Source organism: Globicephala melas, chromosome 10, assembly GCF_963455315.2.
Source record: "Globicephala melas chromosome 10, mGloMel1.2, whole genome shotgun sequence".
NCBI classification, from domain to species: Eukaryota; Metazoa; Chordata; class Mammalia; order Artiodactyla; family Delphinidae; genus Globicephala; species Globicephala melas.
The window spans coordinates 17716055-17739126 of NC_083323.1; the positions used below are offsets into that span (position 1 = coordinate 17716055).

At 34.7% G+C, this 23072-nt stretch overlaps 1 protein-coding gene across 3 annotated transcripts in view; it reads right to left on the bottom strand.

Annotated features, from left to right (window-relative positions):
* HCFC2 (host cell factor C2) overlaps window positions 1–23072 on the bottom strand; it is an 85263-nt gene that overhangs the window by 33885 nt on the left and 28306 nt on the right. The window contains exons 10-16 of one of the 3 annotated variants that reach the window (XM_060307005.1): window positions 21078–21255; window positions 17760–17963; window positions 17172–17245; window positions 15123–15260; window positions 13340–13525; window positions 12419–12704; window positions 4602–7900 (exon numbers count right to left, since the gene is read on the bottom strand). In XM_060307005.1, the coding sequence (XP_060162988.1) occupies window positions 7878–7900; window positions 12419–12704; window positions 13340–13525; window positions 15123–15260; window positions 17172–17245; window positions 17760–17963; window positions 21078–21255 (1089 nt within the window). In that variant the 3' untranslated portion in view covers window positions 4602–7877. Of the gene's footprint in view, window positions 1–4601; window positions 7901–10806; window positions 12705–13339; window positions 13526–15122; window positions 15261–17171; window positions 17246–17759; window positions 17964–21077; window positions 21256–23072 lie in introns of those variants that run through there. The other 2 variants (XM_060307006.1, XM_060307004.1) reach the window with 2 other exon arrangements.

A 23072-nucleotide genomic window follows, 5' to 3' on the forward strand; every position in this document is an offset into this window, starting at 1 on the left:
TATGTATAACTGATTCACTGTTATAAAGCAGAAACTAACACACCATTGTAAAGCAATTATACTCCAATGAAGATGTAAAAAAAATAAGTAAATAAAAGCCAAAAAAAATAAACTTCTGAGTCACTCAAATAAGTGATACTGGATGAGATCTATACTGAAAGCTAGTCTATTTTATTAAAAATTTTTTTTTTTAATTTATTATTTTTTTAGCCACGCCATGTGGCTAGTGGGATCTTAGTTCCCCAACCAGGGATTGAACCTGGGACCCTGGCAGTGACAGCGCTGAGTTCTAACCACTGGACTGCCAGGGAATTCCCAAAGCCAGTCTATTTTAAGTGTATAATTTTGGTATCCCTGAATTAGGCAATTTATTAGTTTATGTAATAATTTATGTATATATTGACATTAAACTCACATTGTCATATAGTGTGCTCATGAGTAAAAAACAGAACAACCCTACTAACTCTGTTTTCAAAGAGTTGTACTATACTGTCTAAAAACTATTCAGTTTTAGTTTACGGTTTCTTTTAGAGCTGGAAATGTTACTTTGCTTAATTTCACCAAGTTTAGCTTCCTCTTTCTCGTTCTGCTCCAGCCATCCGGGTCCCTTGGCTCCTTGTGCCGTGTTCTTTGTTTCTTCCCAGCCCCCTGCCATGGCTTTAAACACATATACTTACTTCCGCCTGGATAAGGCCAACTCATCCTTCAGGTCTCAGCTTAAACTTCATCAGGAAAGCCTTTAAAACTTTTGTAAAAACTTTGTACTAATCATCAAATACGGAAAACAGCACCACCCAAAATCGGTTTGTAATTAGCCGATATGCTGGCTGCTACTGCTCCATGGATATTTCCTTCAAGACTATGCTGCTTTTCATACCTGATTTTAAGGATTTTAAAACCATAAGGCAGAATCCTTTCAAACCATGGGCCACAGATGGCATTGGGATGGATTCATATCTCTGGCTTCTGGGCATCACATTCTGAGATACAAGCTTGCCTAGAAATACAGTTACAGCTTTCCCTGACCTTACTCCAGAGAATTTCCTTTTGCACTGCATATTAAATAGATACCTGTGCAAGGCAATGTATCGTAAGAACTCCTTTGCCAAGTTTAGTGGCACCGAGCGTGCCAAATAAAGTCAGTAAAATATGTGCTGGCTCTGTCTGTAGAGGCCTAATGGCCATGTATGCCTTTTAGGGGCGGAAGTTACAAGTTGATAGGTAATTCCTCCATCTTCCACAAAAATACATAAGATTAAAAACTTCTGACACAACAGCATAAATTTCTGCCTCTTTTAAAAAGGCATAATTTGGGTCTTCCTTGATTGTCCTCTAAGTACAAACAGTAACGGTTTTGTGTCTTACTTTTGTACCTCTTTTCCAGGGCTCAGTTTCAGAGTACATCTGAATGAAAGATAGTTCTGAACCTTAAACACTGGGTAATAGGTTGAAAACAAGTTGCTAGGCAAAGACAAGTCATAACAGACAGTGCCTTTCAGCTAGGACAGGTATGCCAAGAAGGCCCATTCACGCATATATAATGCCCAACATTAGGTTTACAAGAAACCAAATTCAAATCCTTTTTTTCAGACCAAAGCAATCACTAGTCAAAGAACACAAGTAATATCTGGGCTAATAGCCATTTAAGGAAATGGCAGAGCCATTCCTTACTGTGGAGGAAGAGTGTAACTTTAAAAAAATGGTTTTCTATACATTTCCAACCTTGCAAGTAGCAGTCCCCATACCATAAAAGTGCTGTCTTGCAGGACAGTACAAAGGAAATAACGAGGCATCCTACAATTCTGTACAGACTACAAACTATTATGTTTCCTACTCACATCAGGACAAAGTAAAATGAATTTTAATTTAGACTTCATTTCTGAGAGTAAGGCAGTCTAGATACCTTCAGTAACTCCTGTTGTAAAAAACCAAATCCTGAACAAAATGTAAGAAACAATGTAAAGTTGTATTAAATAAATATCTTTTTAAACGTGTCACTGAGTTGACAGGAAAGTATAAGGCATCTGCAAAACGCCAAAAATGAAATGGAAACAGGACACCTGTGAGGTGAGCCAGCACCAAAGCCTGCTTTTGCCATGAGAGTTCTGTTAAACTCTGGAGACCAGAAGCTACCAGTAGTGGGGGAACTGGACATAAAGCCTGAGGCTCACTTAGGCTGGAGTCTAGCTGGGCCACCACCGAGAAGTGGGCAGCAAGGAACCTTGCCTGGTTCAATTTTGGTTCTGGGTGGAGGGGGATAAATCACCACCACCCTTGAATTCATAATCACTGGTGAGCCCTGAAGGTTTGTGATCTGAAATCAGAGAAACTTCAAGCTCATAATTTAAAGTGGTCTCAGGTTACTGGCCCCTGGGTGTTTGGCAGAACAAACAAATTATCTTAAGGATCTCAATTTCAGTCCATACTTCAAGTAATTCCTTTTTTCCCAAGGAAAATAAGTTTCAGGTATCACAAAACAAGGGGAAATGGCACCGTAAATGAAAAGCAACACAATTTATACAACAGTAGACTCACCCACAAAGAATACTGGTATCAACACAAGAAAAATTACTGATGTATAAAGGAACAGAAGCATGGAAAATATGAATAAGGAGCAAAAGATTACACAGGAAAAGAAGTACATTTATAAACCAAATAGAACTCATAAGAAAAAAATATAATAATTGAAAAAAACCCCAACAAATAGAGGAAGGGAAAAAAGAATAAGAAAATGAAAAATGAAAGATAAGGGAGGAGTGGACAAAAATTTAAAAAGATGATATGATGAGAAATCATAAAAACAGAAATCATAGAAATAAATCCAAATTATACTTGTAATCATAATAGAGGTACCAAAGCATCCGTATGTTTTCTGTGGCCGTATCTTTTAAGTGTGTATCAAAATGTGAGGCCAAAAAAAGATCTAAGATATTCAGATAAACACTAACCAAAACATTGCTATAGTAAGTAAGGACAACAAAAAGATGAAAGCAACAGCAGTCACAGAGAGTCACTGCATAATTATAAAAAATTCAATTTTCACCAGGGAGATAGAAAAATTCTAAATTGGTATGTATCTAATAATAAAGCCCAAAGAAAAAGAAAGCAAAGAAAAAGATAGCAAACACAACTTAAAGAGAAACTGAGAAATCTACTTATCATAATGAGATCTTGAGACTCTTCAGTAAATAAGAAATTAACTATAAGGTAAATCAGTAAGGAGAAGATCTGCACAGCACAACTAACAAGTTTGATCTAATGGACACTACACTCAAAAACCGAGGAATATACACTCTTATCAAGTAAACATGGGGCATGTATAAAAACTGATCACAAGATAAATCATAAAGCTAGTCTCAAATTTCAGAAAATCTTATAGCTCATATTCTCTGGAAAAATGACGTAAGAAATAAAGATTAAGACAACTATAACCCACCCCTAGCATCTGGAAATACACTTTGAAAATGACTAATGGGTTAAAAAGTCAAACCTCTGGAAGGATTAATGATGAAAAAAAATGAGAAGGCAAAAATGAACTAACAGGAATGAAAAAGAGTCATAACTACATATGCTGTGGAAACTAAAACAATATAAAGCTAATAAGGATAACAATATCAAAAAGTTAAACTAAGATGAAATGGAGAAATCCCTAGAAGAATTTATTAAATTTAACTAAACTGACTTGAGAATAATAAATCCTAATGATGCTAAAACCTTCAAAGAAATGAATCAATAGTTTAAAATCTTCTCTTAATGACCACATGGCTTTAAAGACTAGTTCCAATCTTAAACTCTACAGACAGTTGAAAACCTCATTTAATAAGACTGGTATAACCTTGATACCAAAACCAGACAATGACAGGACATAATAGGAGAACTATAAGCTGATTTCACTCACGAACGTAGAGGCAAAAATCCTAAAGAAAATATTCGCAAATTGAGTCCAGCAATGTATTAAAACACACACACCATGATCAAACTGGGTTTATCCTAGGAATTAAAGATTGGTTCAATATTAAAACATCAACCATCATAAGTTAATACATTAACATTAAAAGAAAAAACAATTTAACCATTTAAATAGATGAGAAAAAGCATTCAGTAAAATTCAACATTCATTCATATAAAACTATTAGCAAACTAGAAATAGAAGAGAACCTCAACGTGATGAAGGCCATTTGTGGGGAAAAAAAAATACTCAACTGAAATGTCGAAAGCACTCCCTTTAAATTGGGGCTGAGACAAGGATGTTCACTATCAGTTCTTTTCAACGTTGTACTACAGGTCCTAGCAAGTACAGAAATGTAAGAAGAAATTTTTTAAAAGGTAGAAGGACCAGAAAGGAAGAAAACTGCCACCATTTCAGATGATGCGATTACATAAAAAACTCAGAAAGACATCTAGATACATTATTAGAACTAATAAAAATTTAGCATGGTTGCTGGATCCAAAATCAACACATAGCAGCAATATATCTATAATCAGCAACATCCACTTAGAATAGAAAGTGTAATTTTAAGAAATTTACCACAGCATTAAAAAATATATAAAACTCCCAGAAAGAAAACTAATATAAGACATGAAGGCCTTTATGGAGAAAAATTGTTAAAGTTTATTGACAGATATTAAAAGAAAACCAAATGGATAAATACACAGTGTTTTTGGATGGGAAGACTCATTATTGAAAAGATATCAATTTTCTCCAAGCTAATCAATAAATTCAATACAATCACAAAAGATAATACACAAACTGGGAGAAAATACATACAACATGTTTAACTGACAAAGGACTGGCATCCAGAATATATAAAGAAATCATATGAATCAATGAAAAAAAAGACACACACCCAATAGAAAAATGGGCAAAAAAGACATGAATAGGTATTTCACAGAAGAGGAAACACATTCATGTACGAAAAAACACTCAGTTTCATTAGTAATCAGGGAAAAGCAAATTAAACCCACAGTAAGATACTATACAATTGCCATCCAATTGACAAATATAAAAGATAGTCAAGATTAAGAGTTTGCTAAGATATAAGTGTTTGCAATGACACACAACCACTGCCAGTGGGAGCTTAACTGGTACAAATGCTGTAGAAAACAGTTCAGTATGACTAAGTAAAACCTGCTTCTTAGAGCATCAGTTCTCAAATTTTTGGTCCAGAACCTCTTTACATCCTTAAAAATTATTGAGGACCTCAAAGAGCTGTTGTTCATGTGGGTTATAGTTATCAAAATTTACCATATTAGAAATTAAAACAGGCATTTTCAAAACAAAAATATATAGGTACACACTTGATAAGCTGTCAGAGTGATGATGTCATCATATATCTGGAAAACATTTAAAAGTGAAAAATGAGAGTGAAGAGGACAAATAGCGTCTTAGTATTCTTATGAAAACGCTTTTGCCCTCACAGACTCCCCTGAAGGGGTCTCAGGGACCTCAAGAGTCCCTCGACCATACTTTGAAAACAACTGCCCTAGAGAACTCTTGCACGTGTGCACCAGGAGACATGTACAAGAATTCACTCATTCCTCAAATATTTATTAAGCATCTACCATGTACCAGCATTGTTCTAGACATTGTGAATGTGTTAAACAGACAAAATCACACAAAAAAGACAAAATCCCTGCCCACACGGAGCTTACATTGTAACTGGCAGAATGCTCACTAGCAGCATCATTCAGAATAGCCAAAAACTGAAAACAATCCACATCTCCATGGACAGAGGAATAGATAAATTGTGGTATAGTCATATAATGGAATACTATACAGTAGTGAAAAACAGATGAAATACACTTACATGCATAAACATGGATAAGAATCTCAAAAACAGTGTCAGAAAAAAGTCACAGAAGAATACATACAGCACGATACCATTTACATAAAAGTTCAAAAACAGGTAAATCTAAATAATATATTATTAGGGATACATAATATAGATGGCAGGGCCATAAATAAAAACATGGGAATTTTACCCAAAAATCCAGAATAATGTTTACCTCATGTGGTATGTGGGGAGGGAAGACAGAGTGGGGTAATTCTACACATCTGAGGGTATTCTAGTTCTTAAGCTGAAGATTGAGCACATGTGGGATCATTTTATTTATTCTCAACAAACATCGTAAAAGAAAAAGGATATAAGGTTACGGGATATAACTTCATCAACAAAGAGAGGGAACATCCGATTATTTCAGCCACTGTTCTGCATTGCATATCAGGCAATTATTGTAACTGGTGGGGAAGAAGTACATAGTAATATGAAAAAAGGAATGAATATGGGCTGTTCTTCACAGACGTTAACTAGGTTCCCAGAGAGCTAGGATCTAACGAGATGGCAGTATTATAGCACTGCTCTGCCAAGTTGGTTCAGCCACTGGCATGATTCTGGTTAGTTGGTTATGTTGTTCATTGGGTATATAATTATTTGTATAAAGCGGAGAATGAAATGATAGGTGATACAAATCACAAAATAAACTGAGGCACTGCCTCTTTACTGAATTCTGTTGACTTTCAAAAGTACAAATTCCCTTTGGCACATTCTCCTAATAGTGCATCTACGTGTTAAGCAATCCAAAAATACAGAAAGTGCTTGGTGGGTACTGACTGTTTCTCCACATTGGTCAATAACATGTGCCCAGGTTGGTCACAAGTGTCATAACAATTTTGCAATCATATCTTTGCCAGGGTCTTCACCAGCAGTGCCATTTTGCAAATTAAACAAGGCACAGTTAAGGTACATTTTCACCTGATTCAGGGGATTAGCTATACATTTTGGTATACAATTTAGAAATTTGAAAAAAAAGATCTTGAAACATTGGATCCATCCCTCGTACCCAACAAGGCAGGCTAAAGTTATTATCTTGGGTTAGGGAGGTGGTGCAAGAGGCAGACTAGGCCCGGCAGCAAATGGCTGGCAATACATTCTCAGGAAATGGAGAGCAGACAGTGTATCCTTCAGGTCCAATCTCTTCAACTAGGTTCCAAACATTCAGAAAATTCCAGACATCGTTGTACTATTTTAAAAATCCTAGGCTGCGTGTTACAAAAGACCCAAAATCTTACCCATATGTAAGCTGGAATGGACAATGCCACCAGGAGGTGCTAAACTGCAACTGGCAGCAGGATGATTTCGGATCAAGCAGTTGGCTGGACCTCCAGAGCCCTGCCCCCCTCTTACATGCTACGCTGCCTTAAGTGGCACACCCACAACTTTGTTAAATCGGATGTAATTATTATACCTGTAGCTTTGTCAGGTATAATAATTAAATCGGATGTAATTATTATACCTGTAGCTTTGTCCTCCTTCTCCAATAAGAAACAGAGAAATAGGGAGGGAGCTTTTCTCAAGCTTGTAGGGAACTTCCAGTCTATCTTTTCAGAGGAGGAATGGATAATCCTCTTGGTCAGAGGTGGACATTTCTTGGACCATGACTTACTAGCGGACAAAGTTACTCTATGCTCAAAAACAAACACTAGATGCTACCTTATATAGTTATAGAAATAGAAGATATAGAGATCTATTTTGAATAAGGAGGCTGGTATAGCTTTTTCCTTCATCATTCGGTTTATAGAATTGTCTCTCCCCAGAATGTTGTAGTTCATGTTTTTCCAGGCATGATTTTTAAAAAGTCTTTTTCTGAGTTACAGAAATATATAAGTATAAGGACTCCCAACTATAACTGGGAAACTTGGAAAGAAGGTGTGCCAATGTCATCTTGTTTTCCAGTAGTGTAAGAATCCTTTGTCCTGTAAGCTTAGAGGTGACAACAGTGACCTGACAGACTCCAGTGAGGTTCTAATGCTGGTGCTCTGTGTCCTCCAGCAGCTCCCTGTGCTTACATATTAAATATGTAGGTAGCTTCTTCTAAAGTTAGACAATTGTCCATGGCTTTCCTATATGGAAATCAGAGAGACTGACTTTGGAAATATTTTTAGCTCATTTTCCTGATCATCCAATGTTAAAAATCATTATCCAGCAATGCCCACCAGTCTCACTAAATTCTCAGATCTTTTTAGATCAAAGAATTCCTCTTGAGATCTATACACACCCATATTAAATCCCTTTTAGCCTAATAAATATGTGACATATCTCTTACTTATCCCAGAACTTCTCTTAGGAACCTAAGTAACAGCAGGGTAGGGTAAGACAAAGGTGAAGCTTGTATTTCCTCCAGAGGCTTATTAAATCTGCTAAAATCTCTTTCCCTTTCAAAGCCTCCCTCTCACTTTGACCCAATTTGAGAAGGGGAGTGAGAGTATGGAGAGAGATGTAAAGGTGCAATTTTATTTAGTCATTTGTTAAAATATTTAAGTAGCAGCTAAATGGCTGATATGGAAGAGAGATAAAGACCCAGTCTCTGACCATCTGGCAGAGGGAGAGGAATAACAACACTAACGAGTAAGGGCGCAAGAGCTTTTAGGCTGCTATGACAAAAGATTGAACAAAGGACAGTGGGGGCATAAGAAAAAGGGGTCAAATCTACCTAGAAATGAAGTATGTCAGGAAAGGCTTCAGCAGGTTGGAGACCTTTACCTAAATCTTGAAAATATGAATGGAGACAGGTGGGAGTGGAAAAGGGGACTGCAGACGAAAGGAGGTGCATAAAAAGACAGAGAGCACAGTCTGACAGAAACTAAAAAAACGTGAAAGTGTCAAGGGAGTGGTTTAAGTTTCAAATGACAAGATTAAGTACAATGAAAGAATTCAATGGATTTGGGAAATGAGACGTTATCCCTGACCTCTGCTAGAGCCATTTTGATGGAGCAGCAGGACAGAAGACTGGCTGCTATGAATTAAAATGAAAAGCATAAAGAAAAAAAAAATTAAGAGTAAAGAAGACCCAAAAAAGGTGACAACAACTTTAGTCTGTTTCTTGGAGCCATCTGCCTTTTTACTTTCAAGCATACTAGTTTAGTTACAATGAAGGTTAGATAGGCTCTACATTTCTATCAGAAAATGACTCCCAAACACAATCCACTAAATAAACAAGTTTTTAGACAAAGTTCATTCTTTATGAGCCTGCCTGTATCATTTTAAGTGAATGATACAACATCAGCATTTCTACAGATTTACTCTGCCACCACTAATTTTTCTTCCATGTAGTTCAAAATAAATAACACCTGTAATTGCTTATAGTAGAAAAGGTGCTTTATTTTACATGTCATTGGTACACAATATATAAAACTGCCTAAAATTAGTCTTGGAAAACATAACTGTCAGTTATACCTTAAATGGTCAAGGACCAAGTCTATTTTGTAACCTATTTCATTTATGATCAGATGACTACAGTAATTTTAAATACTAATAATCTCTTCATATCCAATGTTACAAGTTATTTTTATGCTACAAGTGCTGCAATTTTTAAAAATAAAAATATCTCCAGTTATAGTAGACCATATATCTAACTGGAACAAATCTTTGCTAGTCTACAACTCTTTGAAATAATGGATCAACAGTTTCACCTTCTTACAGATGATTATATGTATGCAGTTGGGTTATAGGGCAGGGGGCCCTCATACATGCAATTGGATTATTTCTGTTTTTTTTTTTAATGCAGATAAAAGTGAGTTTATAATACCCTATTTCTAGTTAAGTTGCCAAACAGTTTACTAAACTAAAATGAAGCCAATACAATATTTTAGAAAACATAATTCTAAGAGCATGCAACAGCAAAATCTTTTTACTACCTATGTGAACCAAATCTGCAGAGTCCAGGAAGAGGACTATGGCACAAAGGCTTGTACATCTGAATTGCTTATCCAGCTGGGAGGAGTAAAGAAAGTAATTTAACTCAGGGTAAATCCTTTTATGAAAGATACCTGCATGTTATAACCCACTGCTACACAAAGGGATCTTCACGTAGAAAATGTGCAAATCATAAGAAGCTAAATGCACTTCTCTTGTTATTTATCCCAATCCATTCTATTCATAAACACATAGCTCAATGATCTCTTATTAACTATTAATGTGAAAGCCACAGATATTTCCTAATGGCGTCTTTCAGTCACCAATCATTTATCAGCGATAAATGTGATTACTACTTAATGTACAAATGTGAAAAAATGGTAAGAAACTGGGCTGATTCTCAAAGTAAAAACATGTTATTTTAACAAATCCCTTGGTATAGAAAGACTGCCTTTCTCTCTAGAAAATAAGACATATTTTAGAACCACAGGTTCATATTCACCTCCTAGTCTAGAAAAGAAGAGATATTTAAACAAAGTAAACTAAACAAAATACTAAGTAGGTATAAATGTACACACTCAAACAAATATTCTATTCTTTGCTTAAAGTCAACTTATTCCTTGTCATTAAGAGAAGTGCTTCAAGATGCAAATTGTTAATTAATGCAGAGAATAAAGGGTTAAAAGCCAGACCTTTTCCTAATAAAGCAAACAGATCATTAAAATGATTGGGCTTGAAACACATACTTACTATAACTTTCCATAGTTATTCTTTTTATAACTAAACGCACACATATACACAACAAACCCTAGCATTTAATATGTGCAAAATTGCTTACCATTTATTTTAACTTTGGTTAAGTACTTCTTTAGCCTATATCAGACATATTATGGAAGCTACACAAATGATTACAAACGTAATAATGAGGTAAGTTAAAATTCTACTAGTGCAAAAAGCAAGCATATGCCAAAAGCAAAGCATATGAGTTAAACAAATGCAGAATGAAGCTCTCACCAAGGGAGGTGCTGGGATAACAAACCAGAGAAGCTCCTTGTAAACACTGTTTGTAAAGTACACATTTAAAGATTAAGGATTCATATAGCCACAAAAAAGGTATTCTAACAACACCACAGTAGTGCATTTATTTTACCTTTAGAGTTTGGAAATCACTCATTACGTGTCTAACAGTTTGCATATTTTCTTCAAGAGAAAATTAGTGAGACACATTAATTACAAATACTGTAGTATAAAAATCCCAGTTCTTTACAAAAATTATATATTAAAATATTCTATACACTTTTAAATTAGTAACTGGAACATACATATATATCAATTCTGCACAATTAAATCCATCTTTGCTTGGAGTATTATACATGAAGTTTGAGGACATAGCTACTCAGTCAACCTAAACTGGCATAAGGTTACATGGTATAAAATGACAGACCTGTGCCCCTGCAGTTACTGCAGCTCTTAGTCTGAAATATCTTTTCTGCAATTATTGCTCTGTATATTCATTCCAGATTCGAATAGGCAGTGGAACCATGAAACGTCTAAAAGGTTTAAAACAAGTTACCTGTAGCAGAGTATCCATAATGCCTATATGCATCTTTAAGGTTGTAATGGAACCTGAGTAAGCTGTCTAATGCTTATATTTCAGTTGTAAAAAAGTTTATACAATTTCAAGGTAAAAACAATGCAAAAATAAAACATTTAGAGCATTTACAAAAATCTTACAAATGTTTAAAACACTATTTCAAAACTCATGTCCAGTTAAGGTGCTTCTTTCTTTCTTCAATAAGAAGGACATACTTTAACTTTGAATTTTAAACTATGAACATTTTAATTTCAGCAAAAGTAAAATTAGATCCATTGAGACAGATGTTAAAATGTTTAGGGATATACTTTACTACTGATGAACATACAGAATTTTACTGCTGAAAGGGACCTTAAAGGTAAACTCTTTTAACTCCCTCATCTATTAATCAGGAAATTGAGGGCCAGATAAGTTAAGTGCTTTGGCCAAAAATATATTCCAATATATCAACCTGGTATGAATCAAGAAAATCCATTATCCTTTTTGTATGTTGCCATGATTCTTGGAAAATGATGGAAATTCAAAAGCAGATTTCTGAACTTGCCTTTCTTTTTTTAACTTCTTAAGCTCTGTGCTAACTGTAGATAAAGAAATGAATCAAATGGCTACTAAAATCAGTATTACAAATATTATCCAGTAGAAGATAGCTGTTAGAGGACCACTGCTCATATAGAATAAAGTTAGAGGGAATACTCAAAGACAGGGCCTTTACAATGTAGAGAACATTTACTATATAAGACAGCACAGTGTACAACAGCCAGTTACTAGAATCATCTCAATAACTCTAGGATGACTGAGTTACATGGCCTTTATAAAAGATATTGGAGTAATAAAGCCTTCTAGCTTTTATCTTAATTTTACTATTTTCCTTTATAAAAGAGCTATAACTTTAAGGAAGAATTCATATACTAGTTTTCAGAGAGGCTTTGCTTCTTTTCTACTTTTATTTGGATCTAGAATTGAGCAAATACATTTTAAGAACAACTTACAAACTCAAATTCATAACTGCTAGAAATACAGTCAGAGAATACTCTTTTAAATGACAAATCTTCAAAACCAGTTACTAATAAATAATCATCACAATACCTTCAGTTTAAAAAAAATCAATTTAAAGGTGCTTTTTTATTGTTACCTTGAAGCCATCGAACTTGTGTAGCTGGTCCATATCCCTTTTCATTCTTTGCCGATATTCTGAACACAATGGCAGGCCTGGATGTATAATCAATATGTGCATTTGCAAGTTGCCCAGCAGTTACTATACATGATGTCTTTAGACCACAATAAATCCTCATAAACACAAGCTGACTTGGATTATCTTGTATTTGTGCTGTGCGGATAGCCAAGTAGGCTGAATATTCCAAAATATTTCCAGAAGGTGAAGTTGGAGGTTCCCAGGAAAGATGGATACCCTCAACATTCTTGAAGAGTGGGGGAAAAACAAAAACAAAAACAGGTAAAAGTTCTGAAGTTTTCTCTAATATCACTTATTATGTTGAGTCTATCTTTAGAACACAAGACGTTTTTCACTAAAGTAACTGCATTAGATGTTAGAACTTTTATTGTTGATTTTTAAAAACCAAACTTAATTCGATCTATAGTGTTTAATTCATGTGCTTTTAAAAAACATAACTAGGCTTAAAAGTCTGCCTGTACTACCCCAAGAAAGGGATTTTTCTTATCTGAAAGCAGACCTTATCTTCTCTAAATAGGGATAGGACCTTAGAATAAAATATAATCCAATTAAATGTGTTCTATTAAAATTCTCCAGCACAAAACTTTTTGGTTCCATAATAACAAGAACAAAGCTAATATTAAGAAGCATACACAGATTTCCCTGACCTTCTAAAATTTGGATGCTGTAATTCTGCTTGAAATTTTGGTCCTTAAAAATATCATGAATGATTAGAGAAAAATATTTAAAAAATTTTTAATCTACCCCTTTTAGATACCTCTCATTTCATCAGACACTAACAAGAATCTCTAAACTGATAGTTTTACTTCATGTACAAAGTCTCAGTAATTTAAATCATTAAGTCTTGACCTGATGTCTCACCTTTGAAATTCTGACTGCAGAAGGAGCTCCAGGAAAACCGGGAATACAAGTTTTAAATTCACTGATTTTGCTGAAAGGGCCTATTCCACAACCATTGATGGCAGCAACCCTGAATCTGTATCCTGTGCCTGGAACAAGATCTTGTTTCTTAAGTAAACTGTAGTCAGGTACATCTGCATTTCCTATCTAAAATATAATATATGCAAAAGTCAAAGAAAAGATGCAATTAATTATTTTTTCATTAAATAACAAAACTTCTAAAGAATGAATTATGTTTTAGGGTTGTAGTTCACATTATTTATTTTCCTCTTTCATACATGGAATGAACCCCCCCTCCCCCAAAACAAAAGTAACTTACGCCCATAAATTGGTGATTCTCATCCAGAGGAAAAGTGCCTTTCCAGTTGAGAATCACTGGCTATAAAAAGAAATATAAGGGTATTCTGCACATGAAGAGTATGGAGATAGAAAAAAACTGACCACTATAAACAAGGTAACAACTATCTCCATGTAAACTTAACGTGGAGTAGAAACCTCAGAAAATTTACTGTCAAACAGTCTAGCCAGGAACAATACCCTTTGGACACAGGCAAGCAAACTTGATAGAAAAGGAATGACTAGCACGTAGTACAGAGCATTTTAATAATTAATATTCAGCAGATGCTGAAAAAATGTTAAATTAAATAATTGGACTGCATACTCTGCATAAGAAGATCATAACATCTACAACTTTCAAACAATTTTTACATATTCTCCCTAACTCTCACTACACCACTGTGAGACAGGTAGTGCCAATGTACCATCCCATTTTTTTAAGGAAGTTAGGTCATCTCCATTTCACAGATGAGGAAACTGAGTCTCTGCAAGGTTAAACAAGTGACTTGTCCAACGTTACACTGTCAAGTACTGGAACTAATGATTCAAATTCAAGTTTACTGGCTCTAAATTTTATGTTCTTTTCTTTCTTTTGGGAAAAACATAGCTACTAGGCCCTTAGATAAGGATATTTCCATGTATATGAAATCAAACTACAGCCAGAAATTTTGTTAGGCATAATACCAACAAATTATTAACTAGGATATCTATTTTTGTCAAGAATTGGAAGAATTCAATATGTAAAAGTGAGACACCAGAAGTAATATTAGAGAAACTAAAATATAATGATAAATAATATATTCCCCATTAGTAAGATCTTTGGGAGATTCAAACTGAATATGTATTTCTTTGGCAATTCCCTCTCTGAAATTCCCCATTCCAGAAAAATATTAGTTCAATATGCTTTGGAGCTGTTATCTATTTCATAATTCTTAGAGGGTTAATGTCTCATCTATATATATGAGGTCCTCTTTAAGGGACTTTAGAATTAAGGGAAAATTAGATTGTATTCAATAGCATAGGGGTTTTTAAACTTTTTAAACTGTGAAATTAGGAGTAACAAAAGTTCTAAGTAAAAAAATGTTCTTTAAACATTCTTTAAACACACCAGGTAACAAAATTAGAGATATTTCAAAAAATCTTTATCTGTACTGGCCAGACCATATCACTTATGACTCAAAATTCAGCCCAGTGATTGTATGAGATTTTTTAAAATAACCTGCTTGTGATATATTCTATAAAAAGAGTCTTAAAAAAGAATACAAGATAACTATATATAGAACTCGCAATTATAGATTGTAAACAGATCCCAATTTCACTCATTCGAATGTCCTGAATCAGGATTACTTTTTAAAATCTCATTCTTGAGGCTTATAACTAACAGTGTAGAAAGTATGTCAATAGCTACCTTTGAGATGCTTTGCTTCCCTTTTGGCAGCAAATAAAACTGGCTCACCAAAGCTGTATTATTTTTAAAAATTCCTACATCACACCACTGTCGTTCTCCTGCTTTCATTGTGGCCACTGGATTTGAAGGAGTCTCTTTCTAATTTCAGAGAAAGAAACATTTATGAAGACTCTTACTGAACATACAAGAAATTTCAAGATTTAATAATCCATGCAGTGATCTACAAGTAGGTATATGGGTAAACACCACAATAAATAGCTCATAAGTAAATAAACTCTTAACAGATTAGGTCAACTGACAGTGAAACAGGGTTGCCAATTCAAACATAGGGAGTGACAGGCATTCTCCAAGTCAGTAGCTCTGTGCTATCAACCTAGCTGGAGTTAGCATGCTTTCCAATCAGTGATACGTTAAAATGCCAGCTGTTTTATAGAACATTGTCATTTCAGAGACTCTCTCAGAAAATGTAATAATCCCTTTAATGTGACACTACAACTTGCTCCAAAAGGAGCAAATAAGGAAAAATTCATTCCAAGCTGGCTTATTTCTAGATTCAAAAACAACTAGCAGAAATTCAGTGATCTTTGCACTTGAAATACCTGTGATTCTCCAAACCTAAAAGGAGAAAAAATGTTCAAAACTAAAATGCAATTTGAATATAATTTATTATATACTAAAGAGGAACAGATTAAACAGTTTTACATTTTTACCTTGCTTTAAGACTAATAAACTTCCTCTACCTTAAGCTACTTTTAGTGATAAGTGAATTATACTTAACCCTGGAACTAACCTTTTTAAGCCATCTTCTTTATAAATGAGACACTGTTTCCAGAAGCTCAAAACAAATGTGCACTTCAGTTATTTATTTCTGTCTTGAATATATAACAGCAGAGGTACATGCTTATAATTCACATTACTTGTTACTTAGGCTATCACACATGACAAAGCGAGCTAACTAGAAGAGTCTTTAAGGTTTTTAGAAAAGGAATAGCTTTAAACTTGTTTTCATTTTAAAGTTGTAAAAACTCTCTTCAACAACTTTTATAAAACAACTGGCTCCAACTGAAATAACAGATACCACTCTGGCTGATGCATTGTAAAATAGACTTAAGAGATAAAAATTCATTTGAATAATTCTTCTCTGAGAAGAGTCTAAGAACACTGGGACTTAACATTCTGGAAAGGTGAAAGCTGATGAAGGTAAATACGGAATCAAAAGCCATAAGATCATGACTGAAAGAAAACTACAACTATAGACTAATCTTGAAGATTCTAAAAGGTAAATTTTAGGTCAAATAAAAACTCTTGCTCATAGCAATAAAGTTAAAATGACTGAGAATTTAAAAATAAATTTAAAGATATACACAAACACATGTATTCATCTAAGTGAAACAATCTTAGTATACTATTTGTGAGGCACATTCCTAGCATTTAAATTTGGTACCAGGCAGACTAATTCTGGCCTTCCACCAAAAAACCCAATGTCAGCGATTGTTGGGATACCCTACAGGTATGCCTGACTCGGTATTGCAATATTCTGTTGTTCTCCTATTAAGTAGTTAGCAATAAAGCCATTCAAGTTTTATGTTTTATGACATGTCCTTTTACTCTTTAAACCATTAATATAATTTCAATATATACACATATGTATGTATACACACACATTTCTGATTATTAAAGTAACATTTTATTACAGAAAAATCCTGAAAGCATAAAGAAGAAAATGAAAATTATCTCTGGCCCCACAACCTGAAGAAAGTCATCTAGCATCGTAGTGCAGATGTGTGAGGACTCACGTGAGAGTGTGAATGTACACACTGTGTGTGTTTTTAATAAAATTGGGAATGCAGTATATATATTTTGTCCACAGTTTTCCACTTAACATTGTACTGTGAACAGTTTTCTCTTTAACCCTTCATTTTCCAATCTATGTCAAACAATTACTAGAGGATACCCGAGTCTTTTCCTGAATTTATGTTAAAGGTGCTCAGCATTTAAAGCATATTTAACCGTCTGTAAACATATATCATGTCCAGGTAATATACTTACAGAAAATGGCATCACTGCAGCATGTGCCTCTACACGGCTGATCTTAGTTGCAGGTAATGCACATGTTTCATCAACTAAAAATTAAACAATTCATCAGATAAGACTTACATAATCACTTATCAAACAGATATATTAAAATATAATTATAAATATACAAAAAATCACAATAATTGGAAATATGGACCCTCTAACTTGAACTAATTCACAAAGTTCATTTTTTAAGGATTTGATGACTAGTTGGAACTTCAGAGAATGTTCACCAAACATGAAACACAATTCCTATTGCAAAAGAATAAAATGAGAATTTACAAAATCAGAAATCAATCAAGCTGGGAAAATTGTTACTCCACAGCCTAGAACTAATCTTTTCTAAGGAAAAAAAATTTTGCAGAATAAGTTCATGGTAGGAAAGATACATTCTGATTGTATTACAGTGTGTGCTAATTTAACTATTTTATGTAAGGTACTTTATCCTTTTATATTTGATTCAATCCAAGATGAAATGCAATTCCCATCTAAAACAAATACGTTTGATGAATTTATATACAAAAATGGTTCAAAATACAGTATGTGAAACACATTTCAAACCTTCAGATTTGGTACTGAATGTTGTTAGTGAAGTTTCATCTTTAACAACTGCCCCATTTGTACTGGATGATTCAGTTTTAATGGTCTGCTGGGTTACCATAGTTTGTGCGTTGGAAACAGTACTGGATACAGAAGTTTCAGGGATTACTGTTCTTAAGTCCAGGCAACTACTTAGAACACCTATATTTACTGAAGTGTGAGGACCTAAAATTAAAGGGAAAGGATTAATTATTAACATAACACCTGCAAATAACTGCTGTATCTTGTAGTTCTTGTCACCCAATTCTTGGCATTTTCAATTTTAAAATCATAAACGTGAGCACCACGAAAGTCAGTCATATGACTTAACCATTAGGCATAAAATATCTAGAAAAATAAAGTGCATTATATCCATAACAGATTTCCAACTTCTCAGCTCCTTCTTCCATTCTAAACACTGAATCACTGTTCTTGAACTCTACTCAGTCATAGATCAAATGGCCTTTCCTCCCATTTTAGGAAAAGAAAAAGAGGTGATCAGGCATGAATGCCACCAATTTCCTGCCTTTTCTTGTCCTAAACTAGAAATGTATTTATGATTGTGCCCAACCCCTCTGTCCTCTCTTCCATTTCAGATGATGACTTCTCTCCTAAGGAAGTTTAATCTATTCTCTTGTGCTCTTGGTCCCATTCCTTCTGCATACTTTGGGACCCTCTTTTATCAATCATTCCTTTCTTTTTGGTGTTTTCAAATTCTTCTTCAGTAGTTTTGGCCCTCAGTCTATAAACATTATAAACAAGTATTCTCCAGTTACCATCTCCCCTCGCTAACTTCCTTTAGAGCAGTCTCTACTTCCTTGACCTCCCCAAATTTGATCCAGCACACAACTCTAATGAAATGGCTCTGACAAATGTCAAGGGATACTTATTTCTAAGGGATAGTTATCTATTTTCATTTACTTGACTTCTCTGCAATGTAAACAATCCTCACCACATACTCTTTTTTGAAACTGTTTCTGTCTATGACTTGTATTCACTCATGCATACATCATAAATGCATAGTCATAAACAGTGATGCCCACTATACAGGTAAAAAACATGATACCAATCTTTTTTCCTAACCTTCTTGGAATGCCTTTTCAATCTCTTTAGCTGGCTTCTCTTCTTCAAATGACTCTTTAAATGCAGGTGTTTCTAAGCCTTTTCTTTTCTCCCCTTGCATATTTTCCTGTTGTTTTAGCTACCATTCACGAATTATACATCTCTCAAATACATGTCCCAGGTGCAGTGCCAGGTCCTGAGAATCCAGCAGTAAACAAGTCAGACAAGGTCCCTGCTCTTGTGGAGCTTACATGTTAGATACTCTTAATTTCTAAATTTATACTTCTAGTCAAGAACTGCCTCATAGACTCCAGACTTAAGTATCCAACTGCCTATTAGAAATCTTTACCAATATGTTACTCAAGTGCCTCAAAAACAGTAAGTTCAAGGTTGAACCTATCTTATCCCCAAATCTGTTCTTGCTCCTGTATTTCCTATCTTCATCAACAACTGAATGTCCAACCCAGAAAACTGGGAGCCATGTTCAACTCATTTTTATTTCTCATATCTAACCAGTTTCCAAATCTAATAGGTGCTACTTTCTAAAGGTCTCTGAACTGATGTATTCTCTCCTCTCCATCCCACCCACTGCTTTAGTCTCTATGCATCTCTTGGAGTCCTAAAAGAACCTCCTAACGAGTCTCCCAACCATTTCCTATTATAACTCTTCCTGAGGGTGAGGCTAGAATGTCCTTTCCAAAATAAAAAACAAAAACTAATCGCGGGGCTTCCCTGGTGGTGTAGTGGTTTAGAAACTGCATGCCAATGCAGGAGACACGGGTTCGAGCCCTGGTCTGGGAAGATTCCACATGCCGTGGAGCAACTAAGCCCATGCACCACAACTACTGAGCCTGTGCTCTAGAGCCCGCGAGCCACAACTACTGAGCCTGCATGTCACAACTACTGGAGCCTGCGCACCTACAGCCCATGCCCTGCAACAAGAGAAGCCACCACAATGAGAAGCCCGCGCACTGCAATGAAGAGTAGCCCCTGCTCGCTGCAACTAGAGAATGCCCACGTGCAGCAACAAAGACCCAACGCAGCCAAAAATAAATTAATTAAATAAATTAATTAAAAGAAACACAACTAATTGTGTCACTCTTTCACTTTTGAAACATACAAAAAAAGGAAAAAAGAAAGAAACATATCAGCTACTCCAACCTACAGAGAAAAAGCCCAATCTCCTCTTGTTAACCTGAAATTGGGTAACCATTCATTCACACATTTGAATATCTACTATGTGCCAGACACTGTCATTGTACAACCACTCTTGTTTCTCCATTTGACTAATATTAATTTTATCCAAATTGCCTTACAAGTAGGATTCAGAGTACATTAAGATTCTCAAATCTCATATTTGTTTTCAAGAGTATAAACTTCTTTATATGATAGACATAGAAAATCACTATAAAAAAAATTTAAACTGACGTCCAAGACCAAGCTTTTATAATTTTGACCAAATGATTCCCTTATATCAGAAAATCAACAAAACAAAAGTGCTCTCCTCTTCCACAAATAATAAAATTAGAAAAACTATAGGAAATTATTTTCCTTGAATACTTTAAGGTCGTAATTTTTTCAAATTAAAAATAAAACCACATATTCCTACGTCAGGGATATATCAGAATGAGATTTATAAAGTAATTTTAGAGAATGAAATCAGAGGCAACACTTAATATATCTCGAATGGTATCAGAATATTCAAATTAAATACTTTAAAATATAAGGATCACCAAATTACAAGCTGTACCATGAATTCAACAGGCTAATCAACAGTTTCATAAATGAACTACCTTTCTGGGGATAATCCAGTTACTTGGTAAACAAATATGTATTTATTTATTAAGTGATTACTATTTACCAGGCATGAATCTGGGTGCTGGAGAACTTTACGTGAACAAGGTAGACAAAATCCTGGCCCCAAATAAATTACTGCAGATAGTTATAAGTGCTAGGACAACAGGGTAATGGAACAGTGATACTGAACACACTGGCCAATCTCAAATGGTACACAAGAGCTCGCCTCATTTAAATTCTATAGTTAATAACTAATCTTTACTATTCAGGTAAGTTCTTGCTTGGTATCTTGACATCATTCTAATTAGGGTTAATATGGCAGGTATATATTATATTTTGAAAATGGATCCAAACCATATAACATTTACTTTTTCAAAGACTCTAAAATTTTTACCATTATTATAAAAAGCTTAAGCTTTATTTAGAATGCCATCTTTATACCTTCATTTTTCCTTAGCATATCCACCACACAACTGTTATGATTAGAAGCGTTAGTTGCCAAAGATGAATGTAAAGTGGCATTAGAATCAGTTGATGCTTTGAGTTCTGGTTTGTTTTTCAGTGAAGTTCCTTTCATAGCTGTATGTTCAGATTTTGCACTGTTCATTGTATCACTGATCTACAAGAAGTAAAATAATTTATTGTAGCAAGTAATGTTCAATTAAATAGAAATACATGTAAAAAACAAGCAAAATAATTTATAACTTAAATGTTTTGAAAATAAATTTTCCAAAATACAAAACAGTTTAAATAATATTCTTAATTTGTACAGGATTATACTTTAAATTTTATAATAGTTTAAGGAAACAATTTCTTTCCATTTAATATTCATTCTCAAAAGACCAGTTCTGAAGGGAAAAGGAACAATACATTTTCAGGGAAAAAAAAAAAAAATCTACATTTTTACAAGTGGTAGTTAGTATTCAAGTAAATACATACGTAACATAGGTGACAACACCCAAGATACTGAATTTAACATTCAAATTTTCTTAACAAGATCAGACATGTACACTAAAGATTTTACGACTCCTAAGAGAAAAATCTCAGTTATATGAAACCTTCAAGCATATGAATTATTCTATATGACTGAGTTTTCCATATAGGCTTCAAGATTTAATACATACATATCAATATTCTTCACTATTAAACAGTCTAGATAGGAATCTTCCTAATTACATTTGTTTGTCTTCTTAAAGACACTATAACAAACATATTTAAACCTTTTGATAATTCAAATCATCAATGTGAACATCAGTTATTATATAGCAATAATTACAGGTCTACTGAACCATAAAAGTGATCTGGCTTCATTCTAATACCCCAATATCGTTGCCTCTTTTTTGTTACATGTTTTTTGTTACTTTTCTGTCTCCACCTTTAATGTCAATTATAACTATATTATCAATTATAATTTCTCATAGCTCTAAGAATACTTGTCCATAATATGCCCTCTACTTCCCTTCTAATTGATAGTGATTGTGCTACTGTTAATAAATGATGATGATGACAGCCACAACCATTAAGGAGCATTGTATTATGTGACAGGCCTTGTGCTACATAGTTATAAAGTCTGTATCTCATTTAATCTTCATAAGAATTCTATAAATTGGATAAAATCACCCCTGGCTTACAGATGGAAAAAAATGAGACTCAGAGAGATCTTAAATAACACACCCAGGGTCAGGCAGCCAGCAAGTAGCAGAGCTAGAATTTGACCCTAAGTTTATTTCACTACCAAGTCTCCATGTTATACTATCTGGGAAGCACAGTAAAGCAAAGTGCAAGAAATGAGGTATGACTTTATAAAGCAGAAAAAGCTAAAGCTAAGAGCCTATAGGTGGAAAGTGACTGAGAGGTGAACTGGTTTTGCTGAAGAGCCCAGAAAGGCTTGGAAATTGGGGGCATCAGGTTCTTTGGAGGCTGAAGTGCAGAGTGCAGAACACCAGAGGACCATCATATAGAAGACTATATAAAAAGTGTCTGCAGCCCCAGCTCTGCTCTTCCAGCATACAAAGGCAGACAGATTCCTCACCTCCATTCGAACTGAAGAAGGGAGATAGGTAGAAAGATTAAAATGGGAGTCTCTGGACCATGGTATAGAGTCTCTCTGGTGAGGATGGAGGAGGGGCACCGATACTAAAAATGGGGATTAACTGAAAGTCTGCATACTGAACAGAAAGACACTGCCCTCTCTGCATTAAGCTCCCAGAATACTGATAGCCAGGCTTAGAGCCCTTAAGCAAGAGGTTGGAGAAGTCTCAGGGGAAACCCACTGGTTCACAAGATAAGATACTGATATTTGTAGATCCTCACTCAAAAACCCTCATTAAGGTCTACTAATCAAGCATGCCCATAGGCATAGAGCTGCTATGGTCTGACATGTCTGTGTCCCCCACAAATTTATATGTTGAAACGTAACCCCCAAGGTGATGGTAT